At 35.5% G+C, this 22,899-nt stretch overlaps 1 protein-coding gene and 1 pseudogene across 5 annotated transcripts in view; both read right to left on the bottom strand.

The window, feature by feature from the left end:
- Positions 1 to 4,236: 4,236 nt before the first annotated feature.
- LOC113264656 (cofilin-1-like) lies at positions 4,237 to 6,800 on the bottom strand (annotated as a pseudogene).
- An 839-nt stretch (positions 6,801 to 7,639) lies between these two features.
- The window catches only part of HACE1 (HECT domain and ankyrin repeat containing E3 ubiquitin protein ligase 1), a 100,423-nt gene continuing 85,163 nt past the window's right edge, over positions 7,640 to 22,899 (bottom strand). For all 5 annotated transcript variants that reach the window (XM_044388850.3, XM_026511728.4, XM_026511729.4 and 2 more), the window contains 4 exons: positions 17,790 to 17,888; positions 17,444 to 17,514; positions 9,180 to 9,293; positions 7,640 to 8,637 (listed from right to left, as the gene is read on the bottom strand). In XM_044388850.3, coding sequence (XP_044244785.1) covers positions 8,535 to 8,637; positions 9,180 to 9,293; positions 17,444 to 17,514; positions 17,790 to 17,888 — 387 coding nt within the window. In that variant the 3' untranslated portion in view covers positions 7,640 to 8,534. The remainder of the gene's footprint in view (positions 8,638 to 9,179; positions 9,294 to 17,443; positions 17,515 to 17,789; positions 17,889 to 22,899) is intronic.

The following is a 22,899-nucleotide window of genomic DNA, read 5'->3' as shown; positions in this document are numbered from 1 at the left end:
CCCCTGCTTGTGTTCCCTCTCTCGCTGGCTGTCTCTATCTCTGTTGAATAAATAAATAAATAAAATCTTAAAAAAAAAAAAAACTCTATGTGATTTTTCAGATGTGCCTATGGGCAATTACAAAGGCTTTACCTGGCAGGCCTCACGGGAAAAAGGCTACTGCCCACCACCCAAGCTTGGCACATAGCCAATGCACTGCAGTCTCTGAAGGCAGTTGCAGGCGACAACTCAGACTCCCCTGCCCAATCATGCTTTTCATATATTTGCATTCCTAGCCTGGTGCTTTCATTTCTGGATCTCTATCTGAGGCCTGGGGCAGAAGCCTTTGTGCTTCTGCTGAGTCCTCCTTTTGAGGGGCAGTGGGGGACACCTTGAAAACACTTTGTTCCACTCTGACTTTTCCCTATACTTTTCCACTCCTAACTCACCTCCTTCACCCTTCCCCCATAGGGTCCATGAAATTGCTGGAGGCTTTATTTTGAGGCTCCCAACAACAGTGAGCCATCTCTCACATCTGTGTTGATGCACCTGACCCAGGATTAGTGTGTCCGTCCATAAGGGAAATGTAACAGGGGGAGTCAGTGCCTTCTCATTTTAGACTCTTGCGTATAATCATCCCAGCAGGTGTTAAAGGCTTAACTCTTTCATTTTTGGCTTGTGCATTAATCAGCTACTCTAACATCTGAAGCTCAGCTCACTTCCCCAGCTCAGCTGAACTCCTAACAACAGCTAATAGTAGGAAAGCTGGAATTCAAATCCAGGCAGTCCAGCTCTGAACCTCTATTCCTAACAATAATGCTCTACTGCTTCCCTTTGTGTTAGACCGCTCTAGCCCAAGGAACTGGTCATGGCGACTTGGATAGGGCAGTAGAAGTTGGCTAAAGCATACAGAACAGGTAAACTCAACAAGAGTTGGTGATGGGTCAGATGTAGAAGATAAGAAAAGGGAAAGAATAAAGGATGACATTTTGGTCTTCGGCTTAGAGCAATGAAGTAGAGGGTGCCCTTGGGGTTTGGGATGGGGTGACAGGTGGCAGGGAGATGATGGAGAAACAAGAGATCTTCTTGGGATATATTTAAGGTTTCTGATTCTTAATAATATCCAAGTGAAGATGTCAGGTAGGCCACTCACATGGAATTTTGGAATTTGAATTTTACTTTTTTTCTCTATTCCTAGAATTAGGAAAAGAGAAATACTGTATAAGAGAATACAGTGCAGACACCACCTTAAGCTAAGCACTCCTCTCCACTCCTACAGTCAGCTCTCAAAAAGAATCAGATATTGCGACTCTTCTGAGAAAAATACAGTCATCTTCAAATATGGTTGGTATATGGGCACAACAGTCTCCAAACTATGAAAACTACTAGATCAGAATTCTCAAGGAATGACTAGAATCTGAAACTGAGCAAGCTAATAATTCACTGATTAAAAACTGAGAACCCAGCGACTGCCACACATTAGCCTTGTTATTACGTTTATCATTTTTAACCTGATTTTCAGTCATTTGTTCAATCAACATGGTGATCAATTTATTTGTTTCCAAATCTAGAGAGAAATAATTCAGTTAGGCCAAATACTTGAAGTTCCTTGGATATTTAGTTTACGTTAAACCCTTCTTCCCCTACACTATTACATTTCTGTGCTGGTTTCTACGCTTAATCATATGCTATACTGCAGTTTTAAAATGTTTCAAATATGCCTTCCATCTGCCCAACCGAATTTTATTTCCTTTGAGGGTAAGGACTGTGACCCAGTCCCTAAACCAGTGTTGAGTACATTAAAGGGGAATTTGTTGAATTCATTTGGAAAGTTGTCTCCACTAACTGTATGTCCACCACTCACCTAGGATGACTCGCCCTCCATTTCACTCAACTAATTTAATTCAGTCGCACAAGTATACTGTAACAGTCATCATATTCTCAGTTTATGGTTTTAATGGTATTGCAACATTAGATTCACAACATATTTCCAAGCACCAAGTATGCTTGAAATTGAAGATTTTTATAAAGATAATAAAACTTAATGACTACCCATGATCTATGATCTGACAATACATCTGTTCTTTTTCATCTTGAGATGGTAAAATACCCACCCTAGCTTATTGTGGCACAGTGGGAGAGAAGAATTATAGTCCTATTAATCACTCTTAACTATCAGCTTATTAAGTTATAGTTTCCCAACAGGCTTGTCTTACATGACTGTTAATAGGCTGCAGGTGTTTTTCTAAGAGTCTTTTTATAATGCAGTTATGTCATAAAGAGACAGCATGGAGTAAAAGAAAAACTGGTGGGCTAAGAATCAGAAAACCTAGGTTTTAAATTCTAGTAGTAAAGTAGCCCCAAAGCCTTAAGCAAGTCACCACCTCTCTGATCTCTACAGTTTTCCCATCTTTAAAATGAGAGGACTTATTACCAATTAAGTAAATGCGTTTGTGCCGTTTATACCAGATTGGTAGGCAGGTAACCATAACCCAGGACCCAAGAATTTCACAAAGGACCTTCTAACAGAAATCTCTCCACATTAAAATAGCTTAAGATAAAGTGTAAAATTGAGGGGCGCCTGGGTGGCTCAGTCATTAAGGGTTTGCCTTCGGCCCAGGGCGTAATCCCAGGGTCCTAGGATTGAGGCCCACATCGAGCCCCGCATCAAGCCCCACATCAGGCTCCCTGCTCTGCTAGGAGCCTGCTTCTTCCTCTCCCACTCCCCCTGCTTGTGTTCCCTCTCTCGCTGGCTGTCTCCCTCTGTCAAATAAATAAATAAACTATTTTTAAAAATTTTTTAAACAAACAAACAAAAAAAATAGGGGCGCCTGGGTGGCACAGCGGTTAAGCGTCTGCCTTCGGCTCAGGGCGTGATCCCGGTGTTATGGGATCGAGCCCCACATCAGGCTCCTCCAGTATGAGCCTGCTTCTTCCTCTCCCACTCCCCCTGCTTGTGTTCCCTCTCTCGCTGGCTGTCTCTGTCTCTGTCAAATAAATAAATAAAATCTTTAAAAAAAAATAAAATAAAATAAAGTGTAAAATTGAGATTTGTTACTCGTTAACTTTAAAAGTCAATTTTGTTACCTAACCACTGTGGATGTGCACAGGAACAGGAGCATGTTTCATATGTGAAAAATAGTGACTACAGATATGTGTTAGGATGTCTAAATTGGGCTATACCAAAATTTTACTTTTAGCTAAAAACCACCTCAGAGAGACAGCTGTTATACATACATTTTGCAACTGACAAAAAGGATTGCATTTCAAAAGTTTGTAAGTCCATTTTTTGGAAAACTTTGTAAATGGAAGTTAGGCTTGTACTTCAACGCATGAGAGTATAAATGTGGACATAGCTGTACTATATAACATCATAATAAATGCTCCAAGCTCTGGGTCCTGAGAATGGGGCTTGTGTCATGTACATGAGTTTCCTCCCCTGCTCTTAGAAAGAAGACTCAAGTAAACAATGATTAAAATTGATTTACCTTTGTCACACCCTTCTAACCTTTTTTACACTCGGGTAGGGCACCCAGCCCTAATTATGTTGCTGGAACAATGCTATCCAGTCCTACGTACTGTAAATTTCAACAGCCCTTCCTTGCACCTTCGAACAGTAATTCCACAACTGTGGAGCAATTGATGGACATTTCAACAAATAACCCAAAAAATGTTACCACTCTTAAACTATAACTAGTGTTGAAAGAGACCATCTGTTACTTATAAAAGCAAAAATATTAGAAATCTATGTTAAAAATTTTAGAGACCTGGTCCAACCAATTATGATACATTCATACAACAGAGTATCCAACATTTGAAAAATGTGTAAAAGTTGTAATTACATGGGAAATATACAAAACATAATGCTGAATAAATAAAAAAGATACTAAAATGCTATGTTCTTTATGAACTCAATTATGGAAAAAATGCACTAAGACTAGAAGATAATAAAACTGTTGGGTAGTAGACTTATAATTTATGGCTTTTTCCCAATTAATGCATGAATCCATGCTTTCCAGATTTTCCTATATCAAATAAGTGCTATTTAAAAAAAAAAAAAAAAGGAAAATCAGAGAACAAAGTATAAATTTAAATAAATCCCTAATTGGTAGAATTTTAGAGAGCTATAAATAGTGCTGATTATCAGGCAATGTGGAAATAAAGCTTTGTGGACAAAAGAGCATTCCTTTCTTTAACTTCGTTTGCAGAAGAGTTTAATTAGACTTATTTTATACGTGTGTGTGTGTGTGTGTGTGTGTGTGTGTGTGTGTGTGTGGTTTTAATTGAGGGCCCCTTACTGGTCCTGCTTCCATGAATGGCTGTCACCAGGGGGAAAGGGGAGGGGAACCAAGCGGCACAAGGAGGGGTCATCTCCACAACACTCCATATACACACAGAACTAAGCAGATAAGCACAGAGTCACTATTGAGGTTAGAAGTTACCAGCATGGTTAAAGGAACAGGTGGGGAATTGGGGTGTCATAAAAAAAAAATAGTCCCCACCACCAAACTGGGGTGCCTGGGGGGGGACTTGGTCTGTTTCAACCCAAGAGGAATCTGATCAAAAGTGGTTTGGGAAGGCTAGAACCAGCAGGGATGGAGGGAGGAGGGAGGAGCAGGGGGTGAGGGGGCCGTTTGGCAACTGGGGTGAAGGCATTGCCCTCCCCCTGCTGGGATCCCCCAGCCCCTCCGGTCTGGCAGGAAGGGGGCAGTCTGCAACCCCCATGGGCAGGTCTGGGGCTGCCAGATGCTCCAGGCAGGGGGCTGGAGGGGGCTCACAAAGGCTGCCCTCCAGGGAGATAATGGCACTGCTCCCCAGCTTCTCTGCCAGGGTGCAGTGGTCCTTGACCTCCTCATAGCAGTTTGCTTGTAATTCATGCTTGATCTCCGTGAGCTTCTTCATGATGGTGTCCTTGGAGCTGGCAGAGATCATTTTGCTTTAAGGAATGCAGACTCAGGTGCCCAGAAAATAAATACTAGGTCTTCCTTCTTGCTCTCCTTGGTCTCATAGGTTACATCATAGAGGACAAAGCAGCAGTCCTTGTCTGGTAGCATCTTGACAAAGGTGGCACAAGGGTGGTCTACAGTCTGGCCCATGTCACCTACCGGGATATTCTTGCCCTCCTTCAGGTATGCTGTTCTTCTTGTCCTCGCTTAGGCAGAGGAGTACCGCCTTCTTGCACTTCTTCACCTCTTCTGGTGTTGAGGACTTGCGCACTTACCCTCATGTCACTGAAAACCTTGATGATGCCATCAGAGATTGCCATATCAGAGGCCATGTTTCCAGGCGAAAGGGAGATAACAAGGAGAGTCAGAAGAGAGGAGGGCCACTGCCACTGCTGCTGGGATCTGACAGAAAGAGACTTATTTTAAGTTAACCACATTATAAAATATTAAGTTTTGTGGTTATGAAAATAATGCTTATTGCTACTGCTATGGCATTTTTATAGATCCAATAAAACCTATTACTGATGCTTACTTCCCTTGATTAAAGATACCACTGTTTCTTTTCACATTTCACATAGAAAATAACACAGGCATGTGAGTTAGAAAAACAGGAAAAAAAGGTTATTTAATGAAAAAGTCTTCATCCCATCTTACAACGCTTTCCCACATATAGCAGTAATCCATGGTCCAGAAATCATTCTTGTGTAAAACTGCCCCACATGTATTGTATTTATACACTAATCACTCTTCTATACACCTTACTTCACTTAACATACTTTAGAAACATTTACATATCAGTATGTGTAAATCCATTTTATTATTTGTAAATACTATTTAATAGTCTACTGATGGCTGTAATTTATTAGTAACCCCTTACTGATAGACATTTAAATTATTTTCAGTTTCTCTCTATAACAAACAAGGCTTCAGGGAACATTCTTGTACAAATATCTTTATGTACATGAACAAGATTATCCACGAGATAAATTCTTAGAATTGTTGAGTAAAAGAATATGTGTACATTTAAAAAAATCTGAGATTGCCAAATTGCCTTCCAAAGAATTTGTACCAAGTTATACTCCAAGGGAACATTTCTGATCAAAAAATTCTTTAAAGCAAATTCCAATGCTGTCAATGGCCAAGAAGGTACCATAAATGAGGGAGGCAGGATGGGGTAAGAAGATGGTAAACTGAAAAGCATGAATATTCAGTCACTGAAAGAAGTGGTTTCTCCTCAATGGCAGCCAACTATGCCTTCTAGGAATCAATATTAGTGTCTTGGTCTCTCAAAAGCCTAAAATCTAGACTTCTGCATGAAACCTCCAGATTTCTTAAATGTTGACAACTCATTTTAGAATTTTAGAATTGGCACGATAAACAAAACTGTGAGTGGAAACCATCCACTGGGCCTCCAAATTGTGTCCTACACTTTAAAGCTTTCATTTCCGTCCCCATATCCAACCAACAAAGACTGTCATGGCTTTAGGCTGCATTTAGCATACTGTTTTAAAGCTGGGATTTCCTTAGATTACATTTTATTTCTAGACAAACTAGAAGATTTTATTAACTACGTGGTCACTGTTCCCTCAAACTATGTGAACAGTTTATTCTACTCTTGTCCAGATGTTTTTATTAATCAGTTTCCTACATTATGGTCCTTTGCCCTACATTTTTATTCCTTTAGAGTGTGGCATTCCTCTGTTTTCTCCATTATATGGAACCACCATATGTTTTAAGGGCAGAGTCATTTTCCTATACTACTTTGCATTCTACATACCCACCTACTCACATAAGAAATTGTGGGAATAGAGTTTATTAAAAAGACTTGCTGCCTCTCGCTTAAATAGTATTTTTAATCCATATAAAGTAGTTTATATTAACTACATTCTTATAGTTAAAAAATAAAGCAACATAAAAAAATAAACCCTGAAGTTGCTAAATCTGTATCAAAAAATATTCAAATTCAGGGGTAAAATACCATGAGATTTTTAGTATTTCATTATCTCTTCTACATAAATACTTGCAAAAGGACCAGTCTGACAAAGCCCAATGCATTGTATGATTATAAGCAGAAATAAATGTTTATAAATTTTAAATTATAAGCAATGTTATATTAAAGAGGTCAGCTGCCTATTTGAAAACTCAGAGGGCAACATCTTATACAAATGAATTTTTAAAGTCAAATTTTAAAAATTATTAGCTTCATTTATTATAAACATGCATCTGAGTCTTAATTTTAAAGCTGTCATTTTTAAAGAATTCCTATAGTTTTAATATTAATTTGTTCAGAAATGCTTTCTTTACATATATATAATATATAAATATAAATATATATAAATATATATTCTATATAAGTAAATATATATGAAATATATATACACACATACACCTGCAATAACAAAAGAGGCCCAAAATACATATATTAAAGAAGCTACTTTATAATGTAACCAAGCTTTCAACATATATTGAAAATATGACCAGCTACTCCTAGAAAAAATCTGCATGAATCATTTTACCAACATTGATGCCACTGGAGAGTGTACTTTTAGTTTCCAAAGGCAAAGTCCTAGACATTACAAGTTCCTCTGTTAGCACTTCTAAATATGTGAGTGTTCCTACTTCCCCTTAAAAGGTATGCTGTAATGACTCTAGTATGTCCTTTGAAAAGAAAACTGATTAGATCACCCCAAAATTTAAAAACTCAAAGCTCTGTATTAGGTATGTCATTTATCTCAACATTTTAATCATGAGAAACAAACAAGAATAAAAAAATTACATAAATTGTAATCTGCACATTGGATTGCTTCTTCAAATGTGTTATCAGAACTCACAGATAAAACAAAAGTAATAAAAAGAAAGTGGTAAAATATTATATTTAATTTTACCTAAAATATAAATTAAAATAGAGCATAAGAAAAACTTTGAAACCACAATACGTATATGGAAAACTGACCACTGAAAGATGCAAATAATTCATACAATATAAGCTTTAATATATAAATTAAATGTCATTTCATCAGCTGTTAGTCACATCAGTCTAAACTTTACATTATATATTAAAATATTAAAAAGCTAAAAAACATCATTGCAATATAGATTCAATATGGGAAAATATGTATTTGTGGCTTTATACACAATCTAAATTAATCCATTCTATACAATAGTTTTCCAAAATATAAACGGCACTTTACATGCAACAGAACATACCAGGCTGGGTGTCCTAATATAATTTAATATATAGGAAAATAAAGAGAAAACACCTTTTTAACAAGACAGTTACATAGTGGAGGCGGAATGTAGAATAAGATTTTGCCTTAACACAATCTTGGATAAGAGTAAAGAAATATGAAAAAGGACAATTTCTACTACTTTCAATTAGCATTTTTTAAATTGAAGACTACTGTGATTTTATATTTTCTAATTGTATCACAAACAGAAAACATAAAAGGCAAACGGGAAGGGAGGGTAGAAAGCGTGATCCTTTATGAATTTTAAACATCAGCCCTGCCTATGGGCTGCATTTAGGCTCCTTTTCTGTTGACAGTTTCCTAAATTATTTCTGCCACTCTGAATTGCGCATCAGTAATCAGATGAATTTTCCAGACTTCTTTATGCCATTGTGTAACCATAGCTGCCACAATGTAACGCCACAAGAAGTCTGTCCTTGAGTATTTCTTTACTTGGGTATTCAGGTAACTTGAGCATGTTGATGCTTTAAAAGAAAAATATACCACCATTAAATAGGAAATCTATGAAATTTCTGATTATTTTGTCTAGCAGTGAAAACACTACTCAAAATTAACATAAAACCACCCTCTCAAATTTGCATTCAAATTGGAAAACCCTGAAGTAGTATTTAAAAAGAAAAAAAAAAAAACTGCTGCATTGCAGTTTCCTCTAGCATGCAAATGTAGTGGAAGAAAATAAGTTCCTTTCAGTCTAAAATAAATAAGCAATAAGGGAATTTAGTCTGAAGTGACGGTATAACTCAGTGATACTTATGACAGTATTAACCTCAGTGATACTTGAACTACGTTCAATTACATTATAGGTAGTTTCCTCAAATATTTTCCCTACCAAAAAAGGGAGAAACAAGGGATTATGTTGGTACTTATTTATAGTGATTCCAAAATGTGGAAAAAAGATTACTGTTGAGATTTTCCTCTCAATGCAGCAGTACAGTAGTTAGACCTTTAATCGTTCAAAATTAATCAAGACAATTCACAATACATTTAAATAAACAATTTAACATACCATGTGCTTGAAGTTGGTAGGAGATTTGGAGTATATGGCACAGCAGCAATTGTAAAGTTTTGCAATCCACTTCCACCCATGATATTAGCAAATCCACCATGTGGGACCCTGGAACTAAGAGTTCATATCTTAAGTTGTAATCATGAAACGAAAACCTTTGTGACAGATATAGTTCAAATTATAATTTAGAGTAAGAATATATTCAACTCCAGGGCACTGGCAAGGTAACATTTTTGGTTCTGCAAAACTCCAGCTCATTACTAAAAGATGCTTTGTGGCCAGTTAGCAAGCTTCCATGGAGACCCTCCTCCACATTTCTATAAGCCATACTATGCTTTCAACTGGCCATTGCACATACCTCTATTATTGCACGTAGCATACTGCATGTACAATTATTTTCTTCTATGTGTCTCTCCCTACTCAACTGGGACTAATCTGAGGACCTAAATGTGTCATATTTGCATTTGTATCCTTGGGGTTAGCAAAATGACTGGCATCTAACAGACATTCATTAGATATTTGCCAAATACATGAATCTTTGCTTGATTAATTCAAGCAATAGAGAGGCTCTTGGACATAATCCAAACAATTACTCTATATGTGAAAAATATCTAGGTCTGATAGGGTTCAGGGCAGGCGATCCCCAAATATGCCACTTAGGCATACTGATTATTTTAAATTAAAAATAACCAGTGCAAAAAGGATACTTTAACCTTCCTGTTTTCCTGAAAGCAGGAAATAAATCTCCCATGTGAAAGGTACTCTCCCTGTATCAGAAGGTAAAGAAACATCCTATGACCAGAGATAGGGAATTCAGGGCTGAGAAGGCTATAGAAACAAACCTCATTACTTCTTCACCAATTTCACAAACTTCGTCTTTCCAATTCCTCAAAAATGTATTTTCTCTGTCTAAAAGGTGTAAATCCTGCTTACTTTGGTCACGTCTTTGAGACTCATACTTCTATGAGCTCCAAAACATATGAATTAAATGTTTTCTTCTTGTTAATCTGTCCATGTCAATTTAATTTTTAGACCAAGCAGAATAACTTTAAAAGGTAAAGGAAAATTTTTCCTCCCCAACAGGTCAAAGGATTTTTGTTTTGTTTTTCACTGTGGGAAAACTAGAATATTCTTTACATTTCTATTCCAAAGATTCACAATATCAGATGTATTTCTTTTTTAATGTCACCTAACAAAAACATAACAAGACCACATTCAAATTAAAAAACCCTAACAAAATGCATACACAGTACTAGAAAATTTAATCTTGGGTACATGGCTACAGAGAATATAATTACAACTTCCTAAATTCTATTGTTCACATTTGAAAGACATTATTTCAAATTCGCTTTTGTATGTATCATGATTAAAACATTTTGTTTTTAAATTGAGATGCTACAGTGCTTTTTAGGTAAATAAGAATGATGACCAAACCAAAAAAAAACAAAACATTTAATGTATAAGTACTAAAGATATACTCAAAGGCAGAAGTCTGACTAGTCTTAGAAATGTTTTCTAGCATAGGATTCTTAGTAGAAAGCATAATTCAGTTCATTAAAAAAACAACAAACAAAACAAAAGACAACTGTTGAACCTTAAATAGCCAAAACAACCTTGAAAAAGAATAAAGTTGGAGGTTTCACAGTTCCTGATTCCAAAACTACAAAGCTATGGTTATCAGAACAATGTAGCACTGGCATAAAGACAGACACGTAGAAATGGAATAGAATATCCCAAATAAACCCTTATATATATTACCAATTTCAACTACAGTCTAACATTCAATGGGGAAAGGACAGTCTTTTCAACAAATTGTGCTGGGAAAACTGGATATCCACACTACCGAAAAATGGAGTTGAATTCTCACCTAATACCATACATAAAAATTAACTCAAAATGAATCAAAGATGAAAACATGAACTAAAACTACAAAATTCTCAGAAGCTCTTCAGGGGAGGAGCTTCATGACACTGAATTTGGCAATGATTTCTTAGATATGACACCAAAAGTACAGGCAACAAAAGAAAAACAGATAAACTGGACTTCATCAAAATTAAAAACCTGTCCACCAAAGGACACCATCAAAAGAATGAGAAGGCAGCCCACAGAATGGGAGAAAATATTTTCAAGTCAGATTTATATCTGATAAGGAATCGATATCCAGAAAATAAACAGAACTTCTACAACTCAACAAAAACAACAAAAACCCAAATTAAAAATAGGGAAAGGATCCAAATAGACATTTCTCCAAAGAAGATACATAGACACCTTATAAGCATATGAAAAGATGCTCAATCAACGTTACTAGTATTAGGGAACTGTAAACCAAAACCACAACCAGACACCATTTCATACACATTAGAATGACCCTTTTTTTTTTTAACTTTTTAAAAAGATGTATTTATTTATTTTAGAGAGAGTGTGTGTGCAGGGAGAGAGGCAAAGGGAGGGGGAGAGAGAATCTCAAGCAGACTCCCCACTGAGCACGGAATCTGACATGGGGCTTGAGATCATGACCTGAACCGAAATCAAAAGTTGGATGCTTAACCGACTGAGCCACCCAGGCGCCCCTAGGATGACCATTTTAAAGAAAAATCAAAAATTAAAAACAAACAAAAAACCAGAAAATAACAAGTATTGGAAACGATATGCAGAAATTGGAACCCTTATGCATTGCTTGTGGGAATGTAAAATTTACATCAGCTGTGGAAAACAGTATGGCTGTTTCTCAAAAAATAAACAGAATTACAGTATATAGCCCAAATTATTGAAAACAGAGACTAAAAAAGATTATTTTACATCCATGTTCATAGCAGCCAAAAGGTGGAAGCAACTCAAGTGATCATCCATGGAAGAAGGAATAAGCAAAATGTGGGACATACATACAGTGGATTATTTAGCCTTAAAAAGGAAGGAAATTCTGACATATGCTACAATGTGGATGAACCTTGAGGACACTATGTTGAGTGAAATAAGCCAGTCACAAAACAACAAATGATGCATGGTTCCATTTACATGAAGTACCTAGGGTAGTCAAATTCATAGAGACAGAAAATAGAATCATGGTTGCCTAGGGCTAGAGGGAGGGAGTATGAAGAGTTAGTGTTTAACTGGTACGGTTTCAGCTGAGGAAGATAAAAAAAGGTTGGGAGTTGGATGGTGGTGATGGTTGCACAACAATGTGAATGTACTTAATGTCACAGAATTGTACTTAGCAATGGTTAAAATGTTAAATGTTACGTATTTTCTACCACATACGCTATAAAAACTGTGGAAAAATGCACCAGGATTTTCTGTTTAAAATCATAAATGATATGTATACATTTACAGGGGAAAAAATAACAATCCAATATAAATAAATCTCTAAAAAAAAGGAGTTTTCTTCTATAGCTGGGAAGTTGTTTGGTTGCTATTAAATGCTTTACTGATGAAATGCCTCAGTTTACCTTAGAAATCCATGTGAATATTAAAAGTCTTGTTAATAAACACTAATACATGAGCAATTCCTACTTAGGGCAAAAAAACAGCTAAAGAAGGCCTGGGCATGTCTGTAAACTGAAATAAAATTCAACATTAGTCTATGCATATCAACCTTTGCCTTAAAAATTAACAACGGCAACCAAAAATGAAAAGGGATAAAAAGCCAAGCTGTTCTCAATTTCCTGTAGATATAGAATTTAAAAGTAAGTACACCACTTTATCAGGATGAGAAAATAAGGTATGACACTGATTCTTACACAAATTAATACACACTATTTCAACAACAGAATGAACTATCTAATGTTTTTTGTGTAACTAAATTTTGAAAAATAAGCTTAAAAATCAGAGGATTTCCCAATTTTAAGATCTAAATTAAAATTACACTGTAAACTGATATTTACAAACAATCTCTGAAACTTTATTCCTCTTCTAAACTACAAACAAATATGACTGGGCCCCGTACTTGAATAATCAATGACTCTTATGCTAAGATCATGGCTCATCAAGCTTAAGGATGTATGAGAAAAATTGGGGTGCCTGGGTGGCTCAGTCGTTAGGCGTCTGCCTTCGGCTCAGGGCATGATCCCAGCGTTCTGGGATCAAGCCCCACATCAGGCTCCTCCGCTGGAAGCCTGCTTCTTCCTCTCCCACTCCCCCTGCTTGTGTTCCCTCTCTCGCTGGCTGTCTCTATCTCTGTCAAATAAATAAATAAAATCTTTAAAAAAAAAAAAAGGATGTATGAGAAAAATAAATGAAATGGTCTTTGGTTGAATATTATGACACTTGGATTATACAATGTAAAATTACAGTCAATAAAAATGACATACTTATATTTTATACACAAAGAAATCATCAAGTCTGATTTTCATTATTCTTAAGGGGTAATGAAACAAGAGTAAGTCATTTAATTAAGACAGTCTTATAGACCAAGAAAATAATGTTACACCAAAAAATATTTAAAATTTACTTTTTGCATTGATTCTTGGTTCTAATAATTGGAACACAATGGACTTTTCAATAAGGTTGTACTAAACTATGGACATGGAGGGAGATATTTTAATATCTAAATGTAAACAGATAATCAGAAGGGGTATTGAATAAAAAAATACACACTAAGTTTAGAATGGCAAATGCTATACTTAAGTATAATTAAATGAAAGTTAAGGTTCAAAAAAACTTAAAATTTACTCAGCCTTAATTCAAAACAAGGACTCTGTAGACTTAAGCGTTGAAAGGTGGCTTCTTCAGCATGATGGTGAAGCTTAGCTCTGTGTTGTTCCCCTTAGTTTCCTTGGCTTCTTTTTTTACTCACATCCCTCACCTCAGTTTAAATGGATTCACAAGCTACACTTCATGACCAGTTAAATAATAAACAGCGCAATTCTTTTCAGTCCTGCTAACAATCACTATATGTTGACCTGGGAGACGCACTCTGTATTACTAATACAGCAGCTTTTCATTCTACAAGAGCAGCAACTTAACATTTTTAGTACCAGACAACTTGAGTAATTGTAATTGTTATCTGCACTTTAAAGACTCATACCAACCAAATCATGGTGGCGGAGATATAATAATCCACTAAATGGTGTTTAGATATAAATCATTTAGAAAAATAATAAGAACCCTACCTCAATACACAAACCAAAATAAAATCCAGATGGCTTAAAAATAGGAAAGTAAAAATAGGAACTATAAAAAGTTACAGGAAAAAAAATGCAGATAAACATATATACAAAATTTTGGGGGTGGGGAAGGATTTATCACAAAGAAAAGTACTAATAATCAACTGACAAAATTAATATTTCGGTTTTATAAACTTTATAAAGTAAATTTATAATTTAAATTACATGGAAATCTGTATATTTAACTTAATGAAGTTAAAAGGCAAATGATAAACTGGGAAAAGTATCTGCAGAGTTGATGTCCCACATAAAGAACACTTAGAACTGAATTTTTAAAAATGAAGATAGGGGTACCTGGGTGCCTCAGTCAGTTAAGCATCTGGCTCTTGATTTCAGCTCATGTCATATCTCTGGGTCATGAGATCAAGCCCTGTGTCTGGCTCTGTGTTCAGTGGGGAGTCTGCTTGGGATTCTCTCCTTCTCCTTCTCCACCCCCAACCCCCAGCGCTCTCTCAAATAAATAAATCTTTAAAAAAAAATAAATGACAATAGAATGCATAAAAATTAAGATAGGCAATTCACATAAAAATTACATAAATAAAAAATTATATAAAAATAGAAATGAGGGCGCCTGAGTGGCGCAGTCGGTTAAGCATCTGCCTTCGGCTCAGGTCATGATCTCAGAGTCCTGGGATCAAGTCTGCATCGGGCCTGCTCGCTGGGAAGCCTGCTTCTTTGCCCCTCCCCCCTGCTTGTGCTCACGCTCTCTCTCATGCTCTCTCAAATAAATAAATAAAATCTTTAGGGGCGCCTGGGTGGCGCAGTCCTTAAGCGTCTGCCTTCGGCTCAGGGCGTGATCCCGGCGTTCTGGGATCGAGCCCCACGTCAGACTCCTCTGCTGGGAGCCTACTTCTTCCTCTCCCACTCCCCCTGCTTGTGTTCCCTGTCTCACTGGCTATCTCTCTCTCTGTCAAACAAATAAATAAAATCTTTTTTAAAATAAATAAATAAATAAATAAATAAAATCTTAAAAAAAAAAAGATTACATCCTGTACTGATACAGTAAAAGGAATAGGCCCTCTCCTTCCTTATTGATACGAAAACTGATATCTTTTTGAAGGTTAAATGAACAATATTTATCAGGTTATAAAAATTTATATACTTTCATATTCAAAAATTTCCCTTCTAAGAATTTTTTCTATATAAAGACAAACTGGCCCACAAGTGTACAAGAGCAAGAATTTCTTATTTGTTCAGTATTATTCATAAACAGGAAAATTTAGCAATGAAGGACAATACCAATTAAGGGAGGTCCATAAACTGAACAGATAGCCATGAAAAAATGAGATCTATAAAATGGAACAATTTTAAATATATATAGCTAAATTCAAAAGTTATAAAAGAGGAACAATGTATTTAAAAAGTAAAAATTTATGGGGCACCTGGCTGGCTCAGTTGGAGAAGCATGTGACTCTTCTTGGGGTCGTGAGCTGGAGCCCCAGGTTGGATGTAGAGATTACTTAAATAAAACTTAAAAAAAAAAAAAAAGGTAAAAATTTATGTATGTGGGAAAAATTCTGGAATCTCAGGCACGGAGATTAGAAGTGATTTTTTTTATTGAAATTGTCTAATCCTCCTACATAGACTATATAATTTCTAATTCTTTTCATTAAGTTACTCAAATCTGGGTATTTCTTGGCACTAAGAAGTCAAAAAAAACAAAATACAACACTAAAACTAGGTTTCTTTCGTATCTTTAGTCTATAATCTGTTAATATTCATGTTCTTTTTTTAAGATTTTATATTTTAGTAATCTTTACACCCAACATGGGACTCAAATTTACAACCCCAAGATCAAGTCTCATGCTTTCCCAACTGAGCTAGTCAGGTACCCTGAATGAATATTCGTGTTTTATTTATTTTTTAAAGTTAGATATATAGTGTGACTCCAACTATTTTTCTAATTATATAGTTAAAGGACTTAGAAAATGAGGCAAAATGTTAAAGAATTATCTCTGAATAGTGGAATTAATGGATTTTCATTTTTTTCTATCTATATTCTTCCTTTTCCAAATTTTCTGTAATGGTTATGGACTACTTTTAAAATAAGAATATAGACAACTTTAAATTACATATATATTTTATAGAGATGCACACTAACAATTTTTAAAATAGACAGAAAAAATAGAGAAGTAAACACACCAAATTGTTTATAGTAGTTACTGCTGGCAGGGAGTGTTGTTCTTTATTTGTTCTAATTTTATGTGTGTTCCAACTTTCCTAGAAGAACCATGTACATTTATAATGGAACATATGAACTATATTTCCATAAAGAGGAGGGCACAGATGAAATTCTAAGATGCCACAAATGAAAATCAGCTTTTTTTAAACATCTTTCAGAAATATAAGTTAAAGAAGGTTAAAATCATCTTTCATCAGTCCAATAGTGAACTTTGCAAAGATGTGCGGTATAACAAATTATTTTTTAGGCCATGAATCTTGAGACTTTAAAATCTAGTAAGAGGGGCACTTGGGGGCTCAGTTGTTAAGCTTTCGACTCTTAGTTTCCACTCAGGTCATGATCTCAGTCAGGGTTGTGGGACCAAGCCCCACGTCACACTCCGCACTCAGCGCAGTGTGTGCTTGGGATTCTTTCCCTCTCCCTCTGCCGCCCCCGCCCCCGACTTGTGCGCGAACATGCGAGCACACTCTCTCAAATAAATAAAATCTTAAAAAAAATTGGTAAGAACTGGAGAAAAACTGCTGAGTATGGATATTACATGTGGTGTGTGTGTGTGTGTGTGTGTGTGTGTGTGTGTGTGTGTGTGTGCTGTCCAGCAACACACGAATATTAAAAATTTGGCACTACCATTGACTTATCTACACAATGAAAAAATTACCAAATTATAAAATACAATATATATACTGATTGTCCTGATTGGAAGTTTATTTTTTATACATTAATATACATTAAATAAACATTTGTTGAGCATTACCATACGTTTTATCTTTAATGGCTAATAAATCTTTGCTTAATACCTAAAAAGATGGAAAGGGAGGTGGAAACTGATAATTCAAAGTAATAATGCATTTTGGTTGTTTAAGCCATCAAAACGGCAACACATTAAATTCTTTCCACATTAGCATAAAAACACTTCTTACCTGCCAGTAACAAACTGCAAGAGAAGAACTCTCTCCTCTGGAGTAATGTCTTCCACAACTTCCCAGAACCACTAACAACAACAAAAAAACTTAATTCATATTTCAGAGTAATTGTAGACTTCTTAATACCCGAGAAATATGTAATATTCATAAAGCATATATTCTATGAAACTCATTTATCAAAAATGCTTTCATACAAAGCTTTCATATGCAATATTCCCAGGAGAAGAGTTTAGGGAAAAATTTTACTTTGTTAATTAATGTAGGTTTTCATCCAATAGTGCTGAAAAGCTTATAAAATTAAATGGCAAACTTAACTTCATTCTAAGCTCTAGAGAGATTTTACCTGAATAACTGGATCTTCTCTTTCATAGCCACTTGTGTATTCTGTATTTCTTATCCAATCGCTCACATCAATTTCTGGCATGCCAGAAAGCAGTAGCTCCTTTGGGGAAGAAGAAAAGTAGTTCATTAATCTTCATTGGGACAAAAAGCTATTATAAATTTGCCTTAATTAGAAACTAATCCCATGTAAAACTGATTTATTTTTGTGACAGTTTCTGCATGTCATCAATAACAAGTACTACATGGGAGAGAACTCTTCATACTGATAATCTCAAATATTGCTGAGATGTGGAAATGTCTACACACTGATACAATTTCATTAAAACATAAGAAGAGACAAATACATAAACACATAGGCAACAAGTTTACATCTGCAACAACTTTATGAATGTTATTTTTGGTTTATGTTTTTGTTTTAGGATTTGTTAAATTCTAAAGAGACCATATGCTCAACATGAAAGTGACAACAACAACCTGAATAAATCCTGGGTTAAGCAAAAGGAAAAGATCATTGAGAAACTCTAATTACTAGGAAAAAGGAGTAATATAATAAAAAGAGGCAATATAATAAAAATAGTTATTTAAAAAAAAAAAAAAACAGAACAGACTCAGGTCCCCAGAGAACTCGATTTTCGCATGATTTGGATCCTCTAAAGCCAACATTCCCCAGTGTGAGAAAAAAAAAATGTAATTTCCTAATGACTTTTGGTAGTCATCTTTTTCTTATGTGAAGATCATCAAACAAAATATTAACCAAATAAATAAAAATGAAATTAAGAATGTCAAAAATATTTACCATTATGTTTTCCAAGAGAAAAGAGAACATGGAAAGAGCTTGTCCAAATGGCTCAATGAGCCCATATCTCACAACTGGATGTGTTTGTACAGTCAGACAAGGCAATGACTATACTACACTTAGCTAAATACTGACAAGCCAGATCAGCAGTTTGTTGTCACAGACATAGATACAATGCGGTTCAAAATCATGTCTCCTACACCAACTACTCATACATACATCTGACTGGTACAGAGGTATGCTCTGAAGAAAATTAATGAAGGCTAAGAGGTGGGATATGACAACTCTTGGGGTTTCTAAGATCTATTCAGAGTCTACAAAGTTCTCCCTTTTCCAACATATCTGAGGCTGGATTTTCTTCATTTAGTTCAAGCAAACAACATGTTACAACTGACTATATGCAGAAGCAGATATGAGAACCTAGTTGTCTTCTATTAACTAAATATTAAATAACCTACAAAAATGTAAAACAATGCCACTCTTCCCACTATTTTTAGCTTTATTCTGAAAAATGCAATTTTCAATTTTTAAATGTTATTTATATGTAATGGACTGTTATTTCTACATCAAGAAAATATTTTAAATTTTTGATTTAATTTCAAATACAGTAAATATCAATTAATAAAACCCCACATAAACAAAACCTTTTGTTTTAAGGGTATCCTAAAACCAAAAAGTTTGAGAACTGCTGGTCTAGGGTGTATTTCAGTCCTCCTTTCCATAGTATTGTGAAGTACTTTTACTAGATGGACATTCTGATTAGTCTCCATTTTAACAATCTAAATATATTCTCCATCATTCTTTGCACTTTTCTGTGCCTCAGGAGGCCAATTCTCACAGACGGGCTCTCTTGCCTATCAGGTTTAGGCTGGGCTCATTCACCGGGAAACAGGAAACATTCTGGACATGAGGATATTTTCTGCTCCCACTTTGCTTCAGCACGTATTTGCAGTGGCCATGTATCCTCAACTATAGCTACTATGAGGTTGCCCCTCATTGGTACTTCGGGCTCTCACAGGGTCCTCGCAGTACAACAGCCCCCGACACTTACCCACAATTTTGCTTTCTGTGGTCTCAGTTACTGTGGTCAACTGTGGTCCAGAAGCAGATGATCTTCCTTCTGACACACTGTCAGAAAGTCAATAGTAGCCTAACGCTAACTCATGATACCTATGTCATTCCCCTCACTTCACCTCATCACACAGACATTTTATCTGACATCATCACAAGAACAAGGGTGAGCACCACACAATAAGATATTTTGAGAGACCACATTCACATAACTTTTATTAGAGTATATTATTATAATTATTGTTGTTATAAATATTACTAGCTATTATATTACTATTAGTTATTATTGCTAATCTCTTACTGTGCCTAATTTGTAAATTAAACTATACCCTAGGTATGTATATTTAGGAAAAAATATATACAAGATTTGGTACTATCCATGGTTTCAGGCACCTGCTGGGGGTGTTGGAACAGATTCCCTCTTGATAAGGGGGGACTACTGTAATTCCTCCATCTTTCTCTTCAATTCTAGGGATGATAAAGCTTTCCACTGTTGCTAGTCTCTGAATGCCTCACCATACTCTTGTTATTCTTAACACTGCCACACCTCTGTAATAGCCCCTTTGTTAAAGTTTCGATTTGAGCCATCTGGGGAAATTCTATTCCCTGGCAAGACACTGATACAGATCTGCCAAAAGGGAGTGGGGATGAATTTTACACATTTCTTAGAAGCCATGAGAGTTTAATCCTCTTCCCTTCTAAACTGAAGATAAGCTTTTAATAATATTAAGTATGCTTTCATTATTAATAATTATGAACAAAAATGACTGAGATTATATTCTCTCAAGAAATTTGAAGCATTTCATGAATATCATATTATGAGTTTTGTGAAGAGGATGAAAGATCTTTATTATGCCACTGAACACCTGGGCAAAAAAAAAATTATTACACTGATGAAAAAAAAGAAGATGAAATGGGAATTCCACAATAAAAAGAATATACAGCAAGAAGATTTCAAGTCCCAATCAATAATTTATTTTTTTAAAAATATGACAAAATAAATGAATTAGTCTGCTGGAAATGGGTTAACGTATATATCCCATACAAATGGCCAGCGATTAAGTCATGCAAATGTTTGTAGCCATTAGCTTACCTAGTATTCATATGGCTCAATGTGTTAATACCAGATGCATACCTAGCTTAGATGTCTGTGCCAACTTTTTAAAAAAGTTTCCTATCCCAGTGTAGCATAGCCCTTTCCTATGAAAGACATAAAGTCATACAAAAGGTTCTAAAACCAAGTCCCATTTATAACTTATGCCTCTGAGAGGCAGTTTGGCAATAGTGATGAAGACAGACCAGGCTCTAGGTCACAGAACATGGGTTCCCAGTCTGGCTCTAACACATACTCTATGAACAGGAGGAAGTTCTGTACCTTCTTTGGATTAGTTTTCCTCATCTGTAAAATGGGAATAATAATACTTATATCAGAGGTCCGTTGTGAAAATATTAAAAGTGAAGACAGACAGTGCCTGGCAAATACTGCATTTTTAATAATAATTTTCATCACTGCATAAATCAGGATCATGCTGACAACACTGCTCTTCCCATATCCCTCCATCCGAATCAGCTCAACGTAGTAAAGCCAGAGTCCAAGACAGATGAGGAATCCTGACCTAACTTCTAATAAAAACCACAACTGAAAACGTAACAGTAGCAGACCTAAATATGAAAGATAAAGGAATAAAGCTTTTAGAAGAAAACATGGGGAAACATCTTCATGACCTTGGAATAAGAGACAGGTTCTTAAATGTAAAAAGGACACAAAAAAGATCCATTCATTATAAAAAGAAAAAAACAAATGATACACTGAACTGTGTTAAAACTAAAAACTTTTATTCACTAAAAGATACCAGAGAAGAAGATATTCACAAAATAGATAACTAGCAAACACTCCTATAAAGAATCCTATAAATCAGTAACAACCAGAAAACACAATAGAAAAATGGACAAATTACTTGAGCAAACACTTTAAAAACACAGTACAAGTGGCCAGTGAACACAAAAACACACTCAACCTCATTAGTCATTAGGGAAATGAAACACCACTAGTGATCCACAAAAATTGTAAAATGAAGAAGACACAATATCAAGTGCTAATGAAGATATGGAATACCCGGAACTCTCATACCTACGGTGGAAATAGAAACTGACACACCACTTGAACTGTTTGCAAATATCCACTATAATGTAATAAATGCACATCCTATGTCCCAGCAATTCCACTTTAAGAACGCATACATATACCCTCCTAAAGACATGTACCAGAATGTTTATAATAGCACTATTTCAAATAACCCAAAACTGAAAAGTTCCCACCAAATGTTCATCGACAACAGAATAGACCTCTCTCTCTCTATATATATATATATATTTATATACATACATAAACTAACACAATGAAATACTATAAAGCAATAAAAATGAACAAATTACAACTTCATGAAATAATACGTACAATTCTCACAAAAAGTTGAGCTAAAGAAGGCAGATATATTCTAGGTGACTATTCCATTTACTAAGTTCAAAAATGGGAAACCTAATCTACGGTATTTTTAGAAGTCAGAAGGGGAAGCTTGGGTCACTCAGTCCATTAAGCATAGGACTCATGATTTTGGATCAGGTCAAGATCTCAGGGTCGTGAAATGGAGCCCCATGTTGGGCTCCGTGCTCAGCAGGGAGTCTGCTGGAAATTCTCTCTCTCCCTCTGCCTCTGCCCCTCCCCATTCTCAGGTTCTCTCTAAAAAATAAATTAATAAAATCTTAAAGAAAAAATATAAGACTGATGAATCACTGAACTCTACCTATATGATTAATTGAATTTAAATAAATGTAAAAACAAGAAAATTAATAAAATAATGTTAATGGGAAAAAAAAGTCAGAAAAGTGGTTCCCTATGAAGAGGGATAGTGACTGGAAGAGGACAGGAGTGGACATCTGGGGTGCTAGGATTTCTCTGGGTGCCAGTTTTATGAATGTGTTCAGTTTGTAAAAATTCATCAAACTATACACTTATGATGCATATACTTTTCTCTACATACATTGTAAATCACTAAGTTTCATAAAACTTAGCAGTATCAGTAAATTAGGGGGCAAAGTTTTTGTCAATTATTTACTTTGTTGCTATTTTTACAAATAGGTTCAGAAAATAATGTAAAATTCTGTTTTGAACTTCACAAGACCAATTTAATATATGTACAGTACAAAAAAAGTCAGATCTCAGTCATGTTTAATAATAGTTCAT

The sequence above is a fragment of the Ursus arctos genome, unplaced genomic scaffold, assembly GCF_023065955.2.
Source record: "Ursus arctos isolate Adak ecotype North America unplaced genomic scaffold, UrsArc2.0 scaffold_13, whole genome shotgun sequence".
Lineage (NCBI taxonomy): Eukaryota > Metazoa > Chordata > Mammalia > Carnivora > Ursidae > Ursus > Ursus arctos.
Note: the sequence above shows the minus strand (reverse complement) of the source record. Positions and strands in the feature narration are given on the sequence as shown.